Source organism: Triticum dicoccoides, chromosome 4B, assembly GCF_002162155.2.
Source record: "Triticum dicoccoides isolate Atlit2015 ecotype Zavitan chromosome 4B, WEW_v2.0, whole genome shotgun sequence".
Lineage (NCBI taxonomy): Eukaryota > Viridiplantae > Streptophyta > Magnoliopsida > Poales > Poaceae > Triticum > Triticum dicoccoides.
This window is the reverse complement of record NC_041387.1, coordinates 183,117,890-183,132,276: the sequence shown is the minus strand read 5'-3', so window position 1 is coordinate 183,132,276 and position 14,387 is coordinate 183,117,890. Positions and strand designations below refer to the sequence as shown.

General features: G+C 48.8%; 3 protein-coding genes across 4 annotated transcripts; 1 reads left to right on the top strand and 2 right to left on the bottom strand.

Annotated features, from left to right (window-relative positions):
• Positions 1-2,222: 2,222 nt before the first annotated feature.
• On the bottom strand, positions 2,223-3,259 carry LOC119295694. The gene is made up of 2 exons (XM_037574140.1): positions 2,861-3,259; positions 2,223-2,775 (listed from the first exon to the last, which is right to left on the bottom strand). Exons 1-2 carry the CDS (start codon positions 3,221-3,223, stop codon positions 2,443-2,445), a joined length of 696 nt encoding a protein of 231 aa, XP_037430037.1. The 5' UTR covers positions 3,224-3,259; the 3' UTR covers positions 2,223-2,442.
• A 746-nt stretch (positions 3,260-4,005) lies between these two features.
• LOC119295692 (protein prenyltransferase alpha subunit repeat-containing protein 1-like) lies at positions 4,006-10,080 on the top strand. 2 transcript variants are annotated; one of them, XM_037574139.1, is made up of 11 exons: positions 4,006-4,237; positions 7,213-7,367; positions 7,464-7,739; positions 7,819-7,929; positions 8,060-8,150; positions 8,306-8,374; positions 8,532-8,609; positions 8,896-8,979; positions 9,149-9,199; positions 9,278-9,493; positions 9,611-10,080. In XM_037574139.1, the coding sequence occupies exons 2-11, from the start codon at positions 7,279-7,281 to the stop codon at positions 9,731-9,733; spliced, it is 1,188 nt and encodes a 395-aa protein (XP_037430036.1). In that variant the 5' UTR covers positions 4,006-4,237; positions 7,213-7,278; the 3' UTR covers positions 9,734-10,080. The 2 variants fall into 2 exon arrangements, with proteins under 2 accessions (XP_037430036.1, XP_037430035.1); XM_037574138.1 differs by having other exon boundaries at positions 7,184-7,367.
• A 549-nt stretch (positions 10,081-10,629) lies between these two features.
• LOC119295691 (protein OCTOPUS-like) lies at positions 10,630-12,951 on the bottom strand. Its single transcript, XM_037574137.1, has one exon. It carries the CDS (start codon positions 12,553-12,555, stop codon positions 11,056-11,058), a length of 1,500 nt encoding a protein of 499 aa, XP_037430034.1. The 5' UTR covers positions 12,556-12,951; the 3' UTR covers positions 10,630-11,055.
• Positions 12,952-14,387: the final 1,436 nt, after the last annotated feature.

Below are 14,387 nucleotides of genomic sequence, written 5' to 3'. Positions count from 1 at the left end.
CCTCCTCGCTTGTCGCCACTCCCGCTACAGCCTGCCCGGTTGCCGTCGCCTGTGGCCCCGCGGGCGCCGATGCCTTTGGCCCTACCGCCGCAGCTGCCCCTGGCCTCGCTGCGGGACCAGCTGCCGCCGCCGACTCAGCCCCCGCTATAGGTCCGGTCGCTGTCGCGGGCCCGACTGCCCCCATAGGTCCGACTCTCGGTGTGATGACCCGCGCTCGGGATGGTGTTCATCGGCCGAGCACACGTTACTCCTCTGACGAGTATGTGTGCGCTGCCTCGACTTCGACGCCGTCACCCGTCCCCACCTCTGCTCGCGCTGCCCTTCGGGATCCCCACTGGCTCACGGCGATGCACGAGGAGTTCGATGTTGGGGAACATAGCATGCAATTTCAAAAAAAATTCTACGATCATGCAAGATCTATCTAGGAGATGCATAGCAACAAGAGGGGGAGAGTGTGTCCACGTACCCTCGTAGACCGAAAGTAGTAGCGTTATGTTAACGTGGTTGATGTAGTCGGATGTCTTCACGATCCAACTGATCTAGCACCGAACGTACGACACCTCCGAGTTCAGCACACGTTCAGCTCGATGACGTCCCTCGAACTCTTGATCCAGCAAAGGGTTGAGGGAGAGTTTTATCAGCACGACGGCGTGAAGACGGTGTTGATGATGTGATCCGTGTAGGGCTTTGCCTAAGCACTACGATGATACTATCGGAGGAGTAAACGGTGGAGGGGGGCACCGCGCACGGCTAAGACAATGTTGTGTCTTTGGGGTGCCCCCCCTGCCCCTGTATATAAAGGAGGGAGGAGGAGGCCGGCCACCAGGGACGCGCCAAGGGAGGGGTGAGTCCTACTAGGACTCCACTCCTAGTAGGATTCGCCCCCCCTCTTTTTTCCTTCTTACGGAGGTGGAAAGGGGGAAGGAGAGGGAGTAGGAGAAGGAAAGGGGGGTGGCGCCCCCTTTCCCTAGTCCAATTTGGCCTCCTCCCTTGTGGGGGGCGCACCAGCTCCTTGTGGGCTGGTTAGCCTCCCTCCTATGGCCCATATGGCCCATATCTTCCACCGGGTGGTTCCGATAACCCCTTCGGTACTCCGGTTTGTACCCGATACACTCCGGAACCCTTTCGGTGTCCGAATACCACGTTCCAATATATCAATCTTTACATCTTGACCATTTCGAGACTCCTCGTCATGTCCTTGATCTCATCCGGGACTCCGAACAAACTTTGGTCATCAAAACACATAACTCATAATACAAATCGTCATCAAATTTTAAGCGTGCGGACCCTGCGGGTTCGAGAACTATGTAGACATGATCGAGACACATCTCCGCCCCTCGCGCGCTGTTGAGTTTCCTTGGCTTCACCGCCCCCCTAGTCTCTCTGAGGTAAGTGAACCGAGCCACGTCTATGCTTTGTGTTTTCTGGTTCTGAAATCCGTGCTTTTATTGTTTTCGTTGAATTCGTTGAGTCTAGAATGAGAGGGTCGTGATCGGGTGAAACTTTCTGAAGGAGAGCAGAGTGAGTGCTGATTCTAATCAGTTTGGGACGGTAAGTATGCACATGTACTCTCAAGGTTTCATGATGAGTATACATTCTATCTCACATTCTCACAAACTATGAATCTGTGCTTACCCTCTTTTTGAGATGTTGTTTGATTACATTATGTATGATTATGATATGCTCTACATTGTTATGTTTTACAAGTTAATCAAGTGTAATTTCAGCATTGCCATCAAGTTTCCAGTTTGTTGAATTCATTTGTTCGCGCATGCATGTAAAAATATGAGAGATCAAATTCAAAGTTGTCATATGACACGTAGGAGTAGCAGACCGAAGCTAATTCGAAGAGAATCATATGAATAGAATTGCAGCTTTCATTCGAATCATGTCAACACGAAGTACCAATTGCAGCTTTGTTTCTTATAAGATGTAAGCAAATAAATGTTAGACAACGACCAATTATTTGATATATGAATCATGCTTTTGGATGCACTTCAAGTCTCCGAGTTCTAGCTTCGCGCACGCCACTGAAATCTCAGGAACAGCCATGGAAAAGCTGCAACATTTACACAGCGCAAATCCTTCGTCTACCTCTCGCCATCAACACTCGAGCTATAGTTCAGGGCAACAGGCTTTGGGGAAGAATTCCGGATTTGGGTTGGGGGCGAGGAGGTGCCGCCGGTTTGGCATGGCGTCCAACGAGGTAGCAGGAGCTGTGGTAGACATGGAGAATGATAGTAGCTCTGATTACCAAAGTTGAGTTGCATAATACACATCATACATCGCACTGCTCTGAATCAAGGTTACATATACAAGCCGAACTTGGAGTAGGCGCCCGTTCAGAACATATTTTCTTTATACTTGAAGTCTGATGACAAGTACTCTTCATCAGAATACAGAACAGAATAGTGGAGTAGGAGCAGGCAGGCAGATGCATCATCACAAGTTGCTCCGGTGAGTAGTGGCTGCTGGCTTGGGTGGTGGCGACTTCTTCATGTTACCGAAGAGGGAGTGCCTGCCCTCGGCGACGACGTTGCCGGTGCCGGCGTTGGTGAAGAGCACGTGTGTGCCGGAGTAGGCGCCCTTGTGTCCGAGCGCCCTTGCCGTTATGCTCAGCCGGTCCCCCGGGCGGGCCTGGGAGAGATCGGGGAAGGCGACGGACATGTCGACGGAGACCTTGAGGTTTTGGCCTTCGGAGATGGAGGCGGCGGAGCCGATCTCGTCGACCAGGGCGACAACGGCACCGGCGGCGAGGCAGCCGGTGGTGGAGTCCTGCGTGCGTGCGTGTTTAGCTCAGCTGGGAGGGATCAAGACAGACAGGTGAAAGCGAAATCGATGAAGGAAGCGAGTGACGTACGGTGAGGCTCGGGGGGACGGTGTAGGAGCAGTGGATGAACCCCGGATGGAGGCGGAGCACGCGGATCCCGCGCAGCGCGAATCCCTCGAAGAAGCTCGGCGACAGATGAGTAGTGGCCGATGATAGGGATGCGGATGCGGATGCGGCGGAGGAGAGCGCGTCCACCCGCGCGTGCTCGTCGGCGCGCACGCTCAGGACGTCCCGAGCACGAGCTAACTCGGGGGAGTCGGCCATGGCCACCTGCTGCAGCTCTGCCTGATGATTATCTTTCTCCGGTGGATTTGGGAATTTGTGACCGACTGACTCTGGTTGTTGGTGCCACGCGAGCAAGGTCCAAGGCCTACGGACCAGCACCAACCGCATCGATTCCAGTCGACTCAACCACACCAACAAAAGAGAGAGAGAGAGAGAGAGAGAGAGAGAGAAATCAGCCACCAAGTTGGGCCGGAAGAAAAGAGAAAAAAGCCCAGCAACACAGTCTCGACTCGTCGCACGACCGCGGTGGACACTGCCTCCCGTCTCACCCTGTGCGTTCGGTTTATTCGGTTTACATGGTTCAGTTTATACGGTTTTTCGGTTTGTACGGTATTAATACTTCGGTAAATACGGTATGAAATTAAAATACGGTTCGGTTTCGGTATATATCAAATTATTTCGGTATGGTTTCGGTATATACCATAAAAACCAAAGTTGACGCGAATTTGAAAATGACGTAATAATAATTTGCAAATTTATGACTCAAAACACATACTATTTTACACAAATAGTATATGACTATATATATAAGTATATATGCATGCATTAATTCATCTGTTGATGGTTATGGACGTGCTTAGCATTTTAAAAAGAGAAAAATGACTATGTTACAAGAAAATTTTACATGCTTATTAGTGAATTTGACTCATGTACAAGAAAAATGACAACTTGTATGGTTGTTCATCTCAAGAAATATAAATTTATTTTTTACTTCGGTTTATTCGGTTACCGTTCGGTTTTTCGGTATATACCATAAAAACCAAAGTTCAAATCGGTATGAAAAGTTCATACCATACCGAAACCAGAAACCATAAAAACCATAAAATCGGTTCGGTTCGGTTTATTTTCGGTATGGTTTTTCGGTTCGGTTTTGAAATGCACAGAGTGACTCCCGTCCCCTGATTCTCCTCGCCACTGCTCCGCGCTCCGGTCGATCTCGCCGCCCTGACTCGCCGCCTAGCTCCGTGCCTCGCCGGCGACTCTGCCGCCGAGCCCCTGCCCGGTGCCACCGCGCCAAGCCGGCAGCCCACAGCCGCCCAGTCCGCACTCGGCAGTCAGCGTCCGGCAGCCGGCGTTGTGCAGCTGCAGCAGCCAGCAGCCAGCCGCCCAGCCCGATTTAAGGTACGTTTGATGAGATTCCTTCCGGTTTCCGAATTTTTGTTTACTCATTAATCATTGCTCGTCGTGCTTCCACCTGCTTACGAATTTAGGCTTGCTGTGCTCCTTTGTAAATTGCTAAATTGTAATGTATTACACTCCTGAATTCTGTCCAGGAATGTTACTACTTACTAGTACTTAATTGTTTCAGTTTGGGTCCATTTTTTGAATCCATGTGGCATCTTGAGCTGTGATTTCCAGGAATGTTACTACTACCTCCGACCCAAAACATAAGATCATTTTTGACACTATGATCTTACATTTTTGGACGGAGGGAGTACTTACTACTGAGTTGTTTCTGTTTGGGTCAAACAATTGACACATTGTTCTCATTTTTTGAATCAATAAATATGTCATTTTCATATTGAAGAACAAAATGTCAACCAGTATCTTTTTTTTCTTGAATACGCACGAGTATGCGTATCATTCATTAAAGGAGAGGGGGGGGGTGAAGACTCCCCAAAATCCACGCGGGCTACAACAATTACAAAGTTCCCGAGTCCACCGAGTACTAACTTATACTCCCTCCGTCCGGAAAAGCTTGTCTCTCAAATGAATGTATCTAGCATCAAGTTAGTGCTAGATACATCCATTTGAGAGACAAGCTTGGGACAAGCTTTTTCGGACGGAGGGAGTATTACATACTACTCACTAGCTGTCCGCTCACTACCTAGCTCTTCGAAGCCTCTAATGTCATCTTTAAACATTCCAGCTTTCGCCCAGAGCCTTCCTTCCTCAAGTAGCCGCTCTTTGACTCGTGTGAGATAGACCGGAGCCCCATTAAACACGACGTCGTTTCGATGCTTCCAAATTATCCACAAAGCCAGGATGCATTTAGCCCTAGTTGACTTCCTGCCTCTCGGTTCCCGATCCTGCCTTAGGCACCAAGCACTCAAAGATTCATTCTGTAACGGCTCCAACTCCCGAAGTCCTGTTGCTCGGCTCATCTCATGCAAAACCTGTCGTGCAAACACGCAGCCAAGCAGAAGGTGCTGCAAAGTTTCTTCCTGTTGATCACATAGGGGGCACGCGTCCTGATGAGGAAGACCTCGTCTGGCTAAACGATCAGACGTCCAACACCTGTTTTGGATCGCTAGCCAGAGGAAAAAGCGGCAATGCAGCGGTGCCCTTGACTTCCAAGTAAACTTAGCAGTTGGACACTCTTCGAGGCCCATAAAACCTGCCGCATAAGCCGATCGTGCAGAAAAATTCCCATTAGGCTCCCAGGCCCAAGAAGCTGTGTCTTCTTCTCCTTCTACTAGTTGGGTCGTCTCTACCCTTTGCCACAGCGCCAAGAACTGGGTCAACTCGTTTTCCTGGAGATTTGGCCCAAAGTCTCTCGCCCATTGCTCGTTTGCCAGCGCGTCAGCAATTGTCCGCGATGCCCTCGTCCTCTTCGGGACGCGCTGGTAGATGTCCGGAGCTAGCTCACAAATCCTGCATCCCGCGAGCCATTTATCTTCCCAGAAAAGGGCGCGTCGGCCATCTCCCACACTCATCCTGGTGGCCGCCGTGCATAGTGCGCGTGAAGCAGCCGGGACATCGATGCTGAATTCCGCCCATGGCCTCTCCTTGTCAGTTTTTTGTAGCCATGGCCACCGCGCCTGCAGGGCCTTGTTCAACCAGCTTAGGTTAGGGATTCCAAGCCCTCCTGCCCACTTGGGCCTGCAAACATTGTCCCAAGCCACGGCACAGTGTCCACCCGTTGCTTCCTTCTTTCCACACCATAGGAATCCACGGCAAATTTTGTTGATTGCCTTGATCGTCTTCACCGGGATATTTAACGCTAGCATGGAGTGGATCGGTATCGCGCACAGAACAGACAGAATCAGCGTTAGTCTCCCGCTCTTAGGTAGCATTGCTGCCTTCCAATGCGGCAGGCAGCCCGCCATCTTGTCAACAATGCCTTGAAGCTGGGCCGCCGATTGCTTGCGTAGGGAGAGAGGCAGCCCCAAGTATGTGCAAGGAAATGAGCCGATCGAGCACCCGAGAGCTGCACTGACAAGCCATAACTCCTCTTGAGAGCATCTGATAGGGATGGCCGCGCTTTTGCTCATGTTAACCGACAGCCCAGAGGCATGCCCAAACAGCTCTAGGACAGCACCACAGGTTCGGGCCTCCAACTCAGTGGGCTTGAAGAAAACCATGACATCATCCGCGAATAGTGATACTCGTTGTTGAAGCCCAGTGTTGGAGAGAGGGGAGAGTACCCCATGCTGCTGACAGAATTGAAAGAGGCAGCGAAGGGGCTCCATGCAGAGTATGAAGAGCATTGGAGAGAGCGGAGCCCCTTGTCGAAGACCGTTGCATGGCAAGATCGGCTTGCCCGGAGTCCCGTTTACCATCACCCTCGTCGACGAGGTGGCCAGTAGGCCACACATCCATGCGCGCCAGCGGCTCCCAAATCCACATCTCTCTAGCACCTCAAGCAAGAAAGGCCACTTCACCGTATCGAAAGCTTTCGTGATGTCCAGCTTGAGCAGGATGGAAGGTTGCCGGAGTGCATGCAGTCGCCTGGCCGTGCCCTGAACGAACATGAAGTTGTCATGCAGCGATCTGCCCCGCACAAACGCGCTTTGGTGCTTCCCCACAAGTCTTGGTAGGTCCTCCGCTAATCTGAGAGCGAGAGCTTTGTCGAAAATCTTGATGGCACTATGCACCAAACTCACCGGCCTAAAATCCTTGATGTCAACCAGTATCACAGGATTACATATATGTATCAAATGTGAAAGAATGAACACATGCACATAGTCTCTTCTTTGAACTTCTCAAGGCTTCTTTTATGCAAAATTAAGACTTATTTGAGAATTGTTAATATGTTTGTAAGACCATATTGATCAATTTCTGTTGTGCTATTGGTAAATTAATTAGTACATTGCCATGTCATGTTTGTTGTAAAAAATAAATTAGGGTGGACGCACCCTGTTTCAAAATCCTAGATCCGCCACTGGAGAGGAGATTGGTTTCAGGAGAGCATAAAACAACAAGACCAAGAGAGGCCGCGAATGGAACAGGAAGAAGAAGCAGCAGCAGCGCAAGCGGAAGGGGATCTCCTCCGCGACTTTGAGCGAATCCTCCATGACGACCCCCTCATGTAAGGATCAAATCCTTTTTTTTTCTCTCTCAGAATTTTTCCCCTCGATCCCATTCCCCAATTTCCAATTCATGGTGTGGTTTCATGTTGTCGCAGAGACGAGGTCGGGTTCCTGCATCCCACGCAGTTCCACTCACTACTCGTAGACAGCACCAACAAATCCACATCCCAATACTTCTGGTGCGCAGACCACAAGCTCGCCATCTCCTCCAACATCCTACCCGACCTCTACCGCGCCGCTCGCCGCGCACACTCCAACGCGACACTTAATCCCTCATCATCACCATCTGCATCCGCTGCTGCCTTGATCATGACGCATAGCAAGGCGCTGCTCATACTCTGCCCTGACTTGCTCACCGCATGGAACTCCAGGTAACTCTAATAGTAGTCTCTATATAATGCCGCCTACTTTCACACGTGCCTTATCTGTAACAGTTATACTCTTGTGCAGGAAGATGGTGCTGTCCACTAATTTTAATATCTCACACCTCAAGGATGAGCTGCGATTGTGTGCCTTGATCCTCTCCTATTCGCCAAAGAATGAAAGCACCTGGAGCCACAGGTACACATACCTACACTTTCCTTCCCTTTAAACCAACTCAACCCATCTTTCTGTTGCTGGAAATCCATGTTGATTTTCCTTGTTTATACTAGTATTACATACACCTTAAAAACCTACTTGTCTACAACAGGAGATGGGTGATCAAAAAACTTGCACAACAGCTTCAGCATATACCGGAGCTTATAGACAAGGAATCTCTACTCGTAGAAGACATAGCAGAGGTCATATCCCACAAATATTTGCTTGTTCAGAATTTTGACATCCACTCTTCTCAACTAACGACATTTCATTTGCATCTGGTTGCTAAATCACATGTACGCGATTAGCTATGAACAGTGTGCAACAACATGATAGGTTTACTTTACCCCATCTGCAGAAATCAAAGATGAACTACCGCGCTTGGAGGCATCGATGCTGGCTTATTCCTTACATGAAAACAGAACAGGTGAGATTATAACTGATTAACATTCATTGCCCCGCATCCGTAATCTTGTATGCGGCTCCTGAACACTAGCATAGCTTTAATCTTGGCCTTGACTGTTGCACTTGTTGCAATACTTTCTGCTCCCATCATCAGGGAACCTAATTTTTGTTTCTTGAAGGTGCTAGATGAGTTGAACAAGTCAAAGAAATGGGCTGAGTTGCATGTTGCTGACAACTGCTGCTTTCACTACCGCGGGGTTAGGCACTTCCTTATTTCTCCAGCTTGCACTGTTGGTATTACTATTTCAAGCTAATTTATATCTTACTCAATGTTATGGTTATGTCATATCAACCGCTTGTTTGTGCATCACTCTGCAAAGCTTTTCAATTACACCAAAATGTGCATTATTTTAGGATTTGGATTTGTTCTCTCCAGTATCCTGTATTGGCACTCATACCCTGTTTTCTAATTATTCTTTAGGACACCATATGCATATTCAGTGTGTATTAATGCAAACATGCCGTATTGTTTCTTTTTTTTAGTCCCTGCTGCTTGCATTACTAGATGGTGCAGCAAACGGAGAAGATTCCCTTATTTGCCAGTCAGAAGCTTATCTAATGTGGAAGGTATGGTGAATTTTATCGAATGCTAAGCACTTTCATTGTTGTGTTCATTTAGTTATATATACACCTGTTATGGAGGCGAAAACAAGCCCATGCACATTTCATTTCTGTGTTAGAACATTGGTTTGCCTAGGCCATGCTGCTAGAGACTTGATTGTATATGACCGAACAGGAGGAACTGAGGTGGAACGAGACGCTCATCAGACGGTACCAAGGGAGAGAGGTTTGTACCTATGGTCAATCAAAGATGTATTACTGGGGGTTGTGACTGATTCGTAAAGATTATTTTGTATTGATGCAGTCGTTGTGGAACCATCGCCGGTTCCTCTCACAGTGGTGGGTACAACACTTGCTCAGCTGCGAGGAAACCAGCCCGTCAAATGAGTCCCAGGCAGACCTCTTCCTATCCCAAGAGATACACCTCCTGTCAGACTGCCTGGCTGCTCCTGGAGATGAGTTTGGCGAAACCCACGTTCAGGCGGAGCTTGCAGCGCTCTACATTCTTTGGATATCAAAGGCAACCTCTTCTTTCACAAACCCAAGTTGAATTGTGATGCATATATTGATTATTGTGTGGCGTTTGGCTGAAGAAGAAGAGCTAACTGGTGGTGTGATTTGTTTTTGCTGCATGTAGCAAGATGCGGCGGTGAAAGGGAAGGTGGAAGAGAGGTTGAAGTCGGTGGGAAGCCTGAAGGAGGTGTTGGCAAGGGCCTGCCCGGAGAAGAGCAGACTGTGGACACATTTGCTTTACTGCTGAGTGCTGACCTGCAGATGCTGCTGTGTTTGTGCGTTTTTTTTACAGTTGCTGTATTATTTGTCAGTGTTAGATCGTTGAGCTTTGCGGCTCTGGTTACTCGTGCCTATACATTAGAGATAAACTAGCAATAATTAATTGGGACAGAAACAGCACTTCATCTTCATGGTATCCCAGATAGGGGTACTTAATTTGTTCCTGTAGTGTTCTTGCCGTTGTGTTGTTAATATAGCTCTAGGATATTGATGTTCTTAGGGTTGCCGCTGAGACATACTGAACCTTGTTTTGTATGCCATGGCCTGGAATCAAATTAACTTTTGATGAGTAGTTAAAGGCTGCTTCTGGTTGCATACAAATGTGTGTTTTGCTTCTGGTTAATTGATCTTGTATATTTAGCTTCGTTACGAATTTGAAACATATACACTTTCCCTCCAACTGCAAATAGACACCCCAGATATACCTTTTCATTTAACTTAGCACCAGTGCTTGTGGAATAAGGACCACAATCTATTCAACTTAGATTCGGTTTGGTGCCTGGGGTTATGATGACCCCCTTACGGTTGAGCAGAATTTAGATGCTGGGTATTCGCTTTGGGGCTTCTTTTCTTAATCAAGGCATCAAGCTGCTATTGTATATATTGCTTCTGAAACATGAAAGGAAATGCGATGGGGCATCATTAGATGACATAACAATGATCTGATTTACCCAGCAGAATAATATGATTTTTACAATAACCTGAAAATAAGCAACCTCTGTAGTGTTTCAAAAACATAAGCACAGCTTAAGAAATGAAGAAAGTGAAATGTGACGGATTAGATCAAGTGTGCAGCAAAAGATACCCATAGATTTAGGATTTCTGGAGGAAGAAACGGCACACCACAAGGAGCAACAGAGGAGGAAAACATGGCATGTTGCTATGCTGTAACAAGGACCCTGCAATTTTCTTACTGTCAATCTCAAACAAGATCCAAAACATCCTACAACACTAACCAGATTATCGGCATTCGATTCCATAGCCCCTACATCATGTTATTGCTATTGCCAGAGTGCTAACTTGAATTCAATTGACAAAAGCAAACATACATATGGCATATCTTATACAAGGGTGTAAAGTTAAATGCTATACTCCACTCCCAAGCCCAGTAGGAAATAAGACTAAGTAAGGTATATAATCCAACACCATCACCACTTCACTTGACAACCTTTCTTCTGATCTGAGCCTATAAAAAGTTGATTCCGATGACGCTACCATAGCTATGCACATTGTAGCCAAGGCACATAAGAAGATGGAGAAGAACATAAACCTGCCTTCATCACTGCTAGATCAGTACATTCCAAGTGAGCTACGAGGCAAAGAATTGGATGAACGAGCAGGCCTTCCTTTCCCGGGCATCCCATTCTGATTTCGCCGATTGAACTGGGCACCTCTGATTGGATAAGGGATCGCGCCATTATCAACCGTGCAAGGCGTGTACCTTGCACTGAAATTCCTCTCGAGTAAAACCTCATCCTTCCTCATCCTCCCTAAGCCATTAACATGCATTTCCACATTGCTCCTCCTCCCGCTCACGCCGCCCATTGCTGCTCCGCTATTGCCGAAGGAGCTCCTCGCGCTTACGCTGCTGTTGCACCTGAGCATCTGACCATTGTATCCCCTTGTGCGGAGCTCGGGCCACTTCTCCGAGAATGATCTGTTGGCCAAATTGGCTGCTTCAGATTCCTTGGTGCTGCTCTTCTTATGTATGAGACCCCAGATGTTCCAACCCTTGATCCACTTCTTAGACTTCTTGGCCGGCAGAGGGATGCCATCCCGGAATGCCGCCGGATCAATGCTCCCTGACATATCATCATCCCGGAGAGAATAAGAATTCGGTCCCTGCTCCAACTGCTGGTTATGGTCAAGAACACTCTGACTCTGAGCGTGGTGGTACTGATAAAACTCGGCACCAATGGCCGGTGAAACCCGGGCATTGGCATTGGCAGTGGCACCAGCCATCATCCTGGGCAGGTCACTGGCATCAGAGAATGACTTGCGGCTGGAGAAGGAGGAGCGGTCCACGCTCCGGCGCCTCCTGCTGGAGCTGGAGGAGTCCAAGTAGTAGTCCCTTGTCTGGGCGCAGCCTCCGGGCTCAGTGTCCTCGTCTTCCTCCACAGGGATTTGGCCATCAGAGCGTGGGACGGGCGCATCCTCGACCAGGGACAGCATCGGGGGAATGCGCAACCGTACGCCGTGGTAGCCGTCACAAGAAGCTCGGGGCTCATCCACCGAGATGCGGCCGGGGTCCATGGAGAGAAGGGTGTCCACATCGACGGAGCGCCGGCCGAGCGCGTCGGCGGCGACCTCGGAGCGCGTGTCGCGGAAGCTGCGGTGCCGGAGATTCTCGTGCGGCATGGTGGCCCTGCTGGCGATGGGCCCCTGCTCCTGCTTCTTGAGCTTGTTCTTGCGGCGCCATTCCTGCCATTTCTTGCCCAACCCCCCGAATGTGCCGGCGGCCTTCTTGGAGGAGGACTCATGGTGGATGTGGTCTTTCATGGGCCTGCCCGCCGCTGATGGTGGAAGATGTTCCTCCTCTCCCGGGAGGTAGGTTGGTTCTTGGTGGAAGAGGGCGGCGGCGCCGCGGGCGTCGCAGGAGCGGCGCTGCGGCTCGAAGTAGGCGGCGGCGGAGCGGGCGTAGGAGAAGGACTTGCAGCGGCGGAGCTCCGCCGAGTCGGCGGGGTCGCTGGGGTGGAGGCCGGCGAGCCGCTCGCGGAGGCAGGCGGAGCAGAAGCCGGTGACGGCGATGCCCGGGTGGAGGCCGCAGATGGAGGGCACCGGCTGATCCATCCCCGCTCACGCACTGCTCACTCACTTCACTCGTCTATCTATATCTATCAAGGGCAAGGGCAAGGGCAAGGGCAAGGAGGCAGCAGCATTGACGAACTGAATTCCTACTTAAGAAGAGGAGGACTGATGTTTTTGTCTGAAGAGAAGAAAGAAACTTGCGATGTTGTGATGTGGGAGAAAGACAAGATGAGGAGTGGAATGGAAGACTCTTGTGTTGTATTCTTGTATCTATTGAGAGGAGAACCTACCCCCCTCCTGTTGGTGTTGTGTTCTAGAGTGGTGCTGCTGTTTGAGCTCAACTGGGAGAGGGGATGAGCTGAGCAGGCAAAAGAGACAGACCTCATCAGGCAGAGGCAGTGATGGCGACCTCTTTCCTTTCCTTTTCTTTTTCACTTTTCCTTTCTTGCCCCCGTCCCTCTTCTCTTTTGCTTTACCCTTTCCCCCATCTTGGACTCTTGTTGCACATTCCAGAAGAACTTACATTTGTTTGTTTCCATTCCATTCTTCATTTGCTTTAACATTTCACTTCATACAATCCCACATCTGTGTCTAGTTCGACTTTGGCCAGACAAACAAATCCCAAGGGTAGGGTAACAAAACATGCATGCCAACACCTCTAATTACAAGTGACCAGTGAATGAATGATAAACACAAGAGTAGGTGAAATTGATGCATCGGCATAGCAAATAATTAGCTGGATGGACCAGGATATGAGCATAATCATAATATTCCCAAGAATGCAGTGCATCATGAATGATAATTTCCACCGATGCATGCATGCATGCATGCACGCACGCTAACTTTCTCTTATGATCGATCGATCGGTCGACCGACCTGCTGCTGCTTGTGCTTGTGCTTGTGCTTTGCTTTGGATTGTACTACCTACCAGCTTCTGCTAGCTAATGCTCATGTCCACCTTGCTATTCAGCACCATCATTGTGCATAACCTTGCACATGATGCATGGTCTGGACTCGACTCGATGGGGCCTTCAATTAGTTTCCATCTGAAAGCAACAGCATCACAATTAGCAGAAGGATCTTGTCAGACTTGTACATTCATGCTTGCTCATGACAGGAATTTCATAGTAATATTTTACATCAAACATCATTTGTTTTACACCGCGACAGCGACTTATCTATTAATTACTACTCCTCTCTATGTAAATAAATATAAGACGTTTAGATCACCAAGCACAACCTGGCCACAGAAGAACCCAAGTTGAAACACAGAAAGCAGCACGTACGAGAGTGAAACAGTTAACTATAATAAACAGTCTAACGCATTGCATATGATGGATATGCCCCTGATTGTTATTTAATCTAATCCTCCAACGGTCATGCGCGCCCGGGGTTAATTAACAAGTACTAGGAGCTAAACTAGCCGGCCGTCTCTCCTCATCTGAACGTTACCGCATTAGTTGACAAATTCTAAGCCGGAGCAGGGATTAGCACTTGTAATTCTAAGCTGAGAGCATGTGCCCTAAATTCAATTAGGAGCGCACGTCCACTCCATATGCATCATGATTTCTGCGTGCACGCATGTGAGGAAAGGTAACCAATAGCAACTCTAGCAGAGCCGCTGTATTAGCCAAATCACTATAATAATTGTCAATACGAAAATTAGTACACAAAATGACACGAGCAGAATCGGCATATGCGTCACCATCGTCAAAATGGATGGAGCTCGCTCCAAAAACAACCTCGTCCGCGCGTAAACAATCATTGGCGAGGTGGGGAGGTAACCGGTATCCATCCGCCGTATTAATCGTGTAGCCACTCCCTCAGATTTCCGTGGCGGTCCGTCAGATGTGTTGGAAATATGAGCAATTTAT

What these genes read in the sequence shown, in the direction of transcription:
- LOC119295694 (XM_037574140.1), bottom strand. Translation starts at nt 3,223, where the DNA reads ATGCGGTTGGTGCTGGTCCGTAGGCCTTGGACCTTGCTCGCGTGGCAC. An exon ending in CCGTCCCCCCGAGCCTCACC is followed by an intron (nt 2,776 to 2,860) that starts GTACGTCACTCG and finishes GCACGCACGCAG; the next exon opens with GACTCCACCACCGGCTGCCT.
- LOC119295691 (XM_037574137.1), bottom strand. Translation starts at nt 12,555, where the DNA reads ATGGATCAGCCGGTGCCCTCCATCTGCGGCCTCCACCCGGGCATCGCC.
- LOC119295692 (XM_037574139.1), top strand. Translation starts at nt 7,279, where the DNA reads ATGGAACAGGAAGAAGAAGCAGCAGCAGCGCAAGCGGAAGGGGATCTC. An exon ending in CTCCATGACGACCCCCTCAT is followed by an intron (nt 7,368 to 7,463) that starts GTAAGGATCAAA and finishes ATGTTGTCGCAG; the next exon opens with AGACGAGGTCGGGTTCCTGC. An exon ending in ACATTCTTTGGATATCAAAG is followed by an intron (nt 9,494 to 9,610) that starts GCAACCTCTTCT and finishes TGCTGCATGTAG; the next exon opens with CAAGATGCGGCGGTGAAAGG.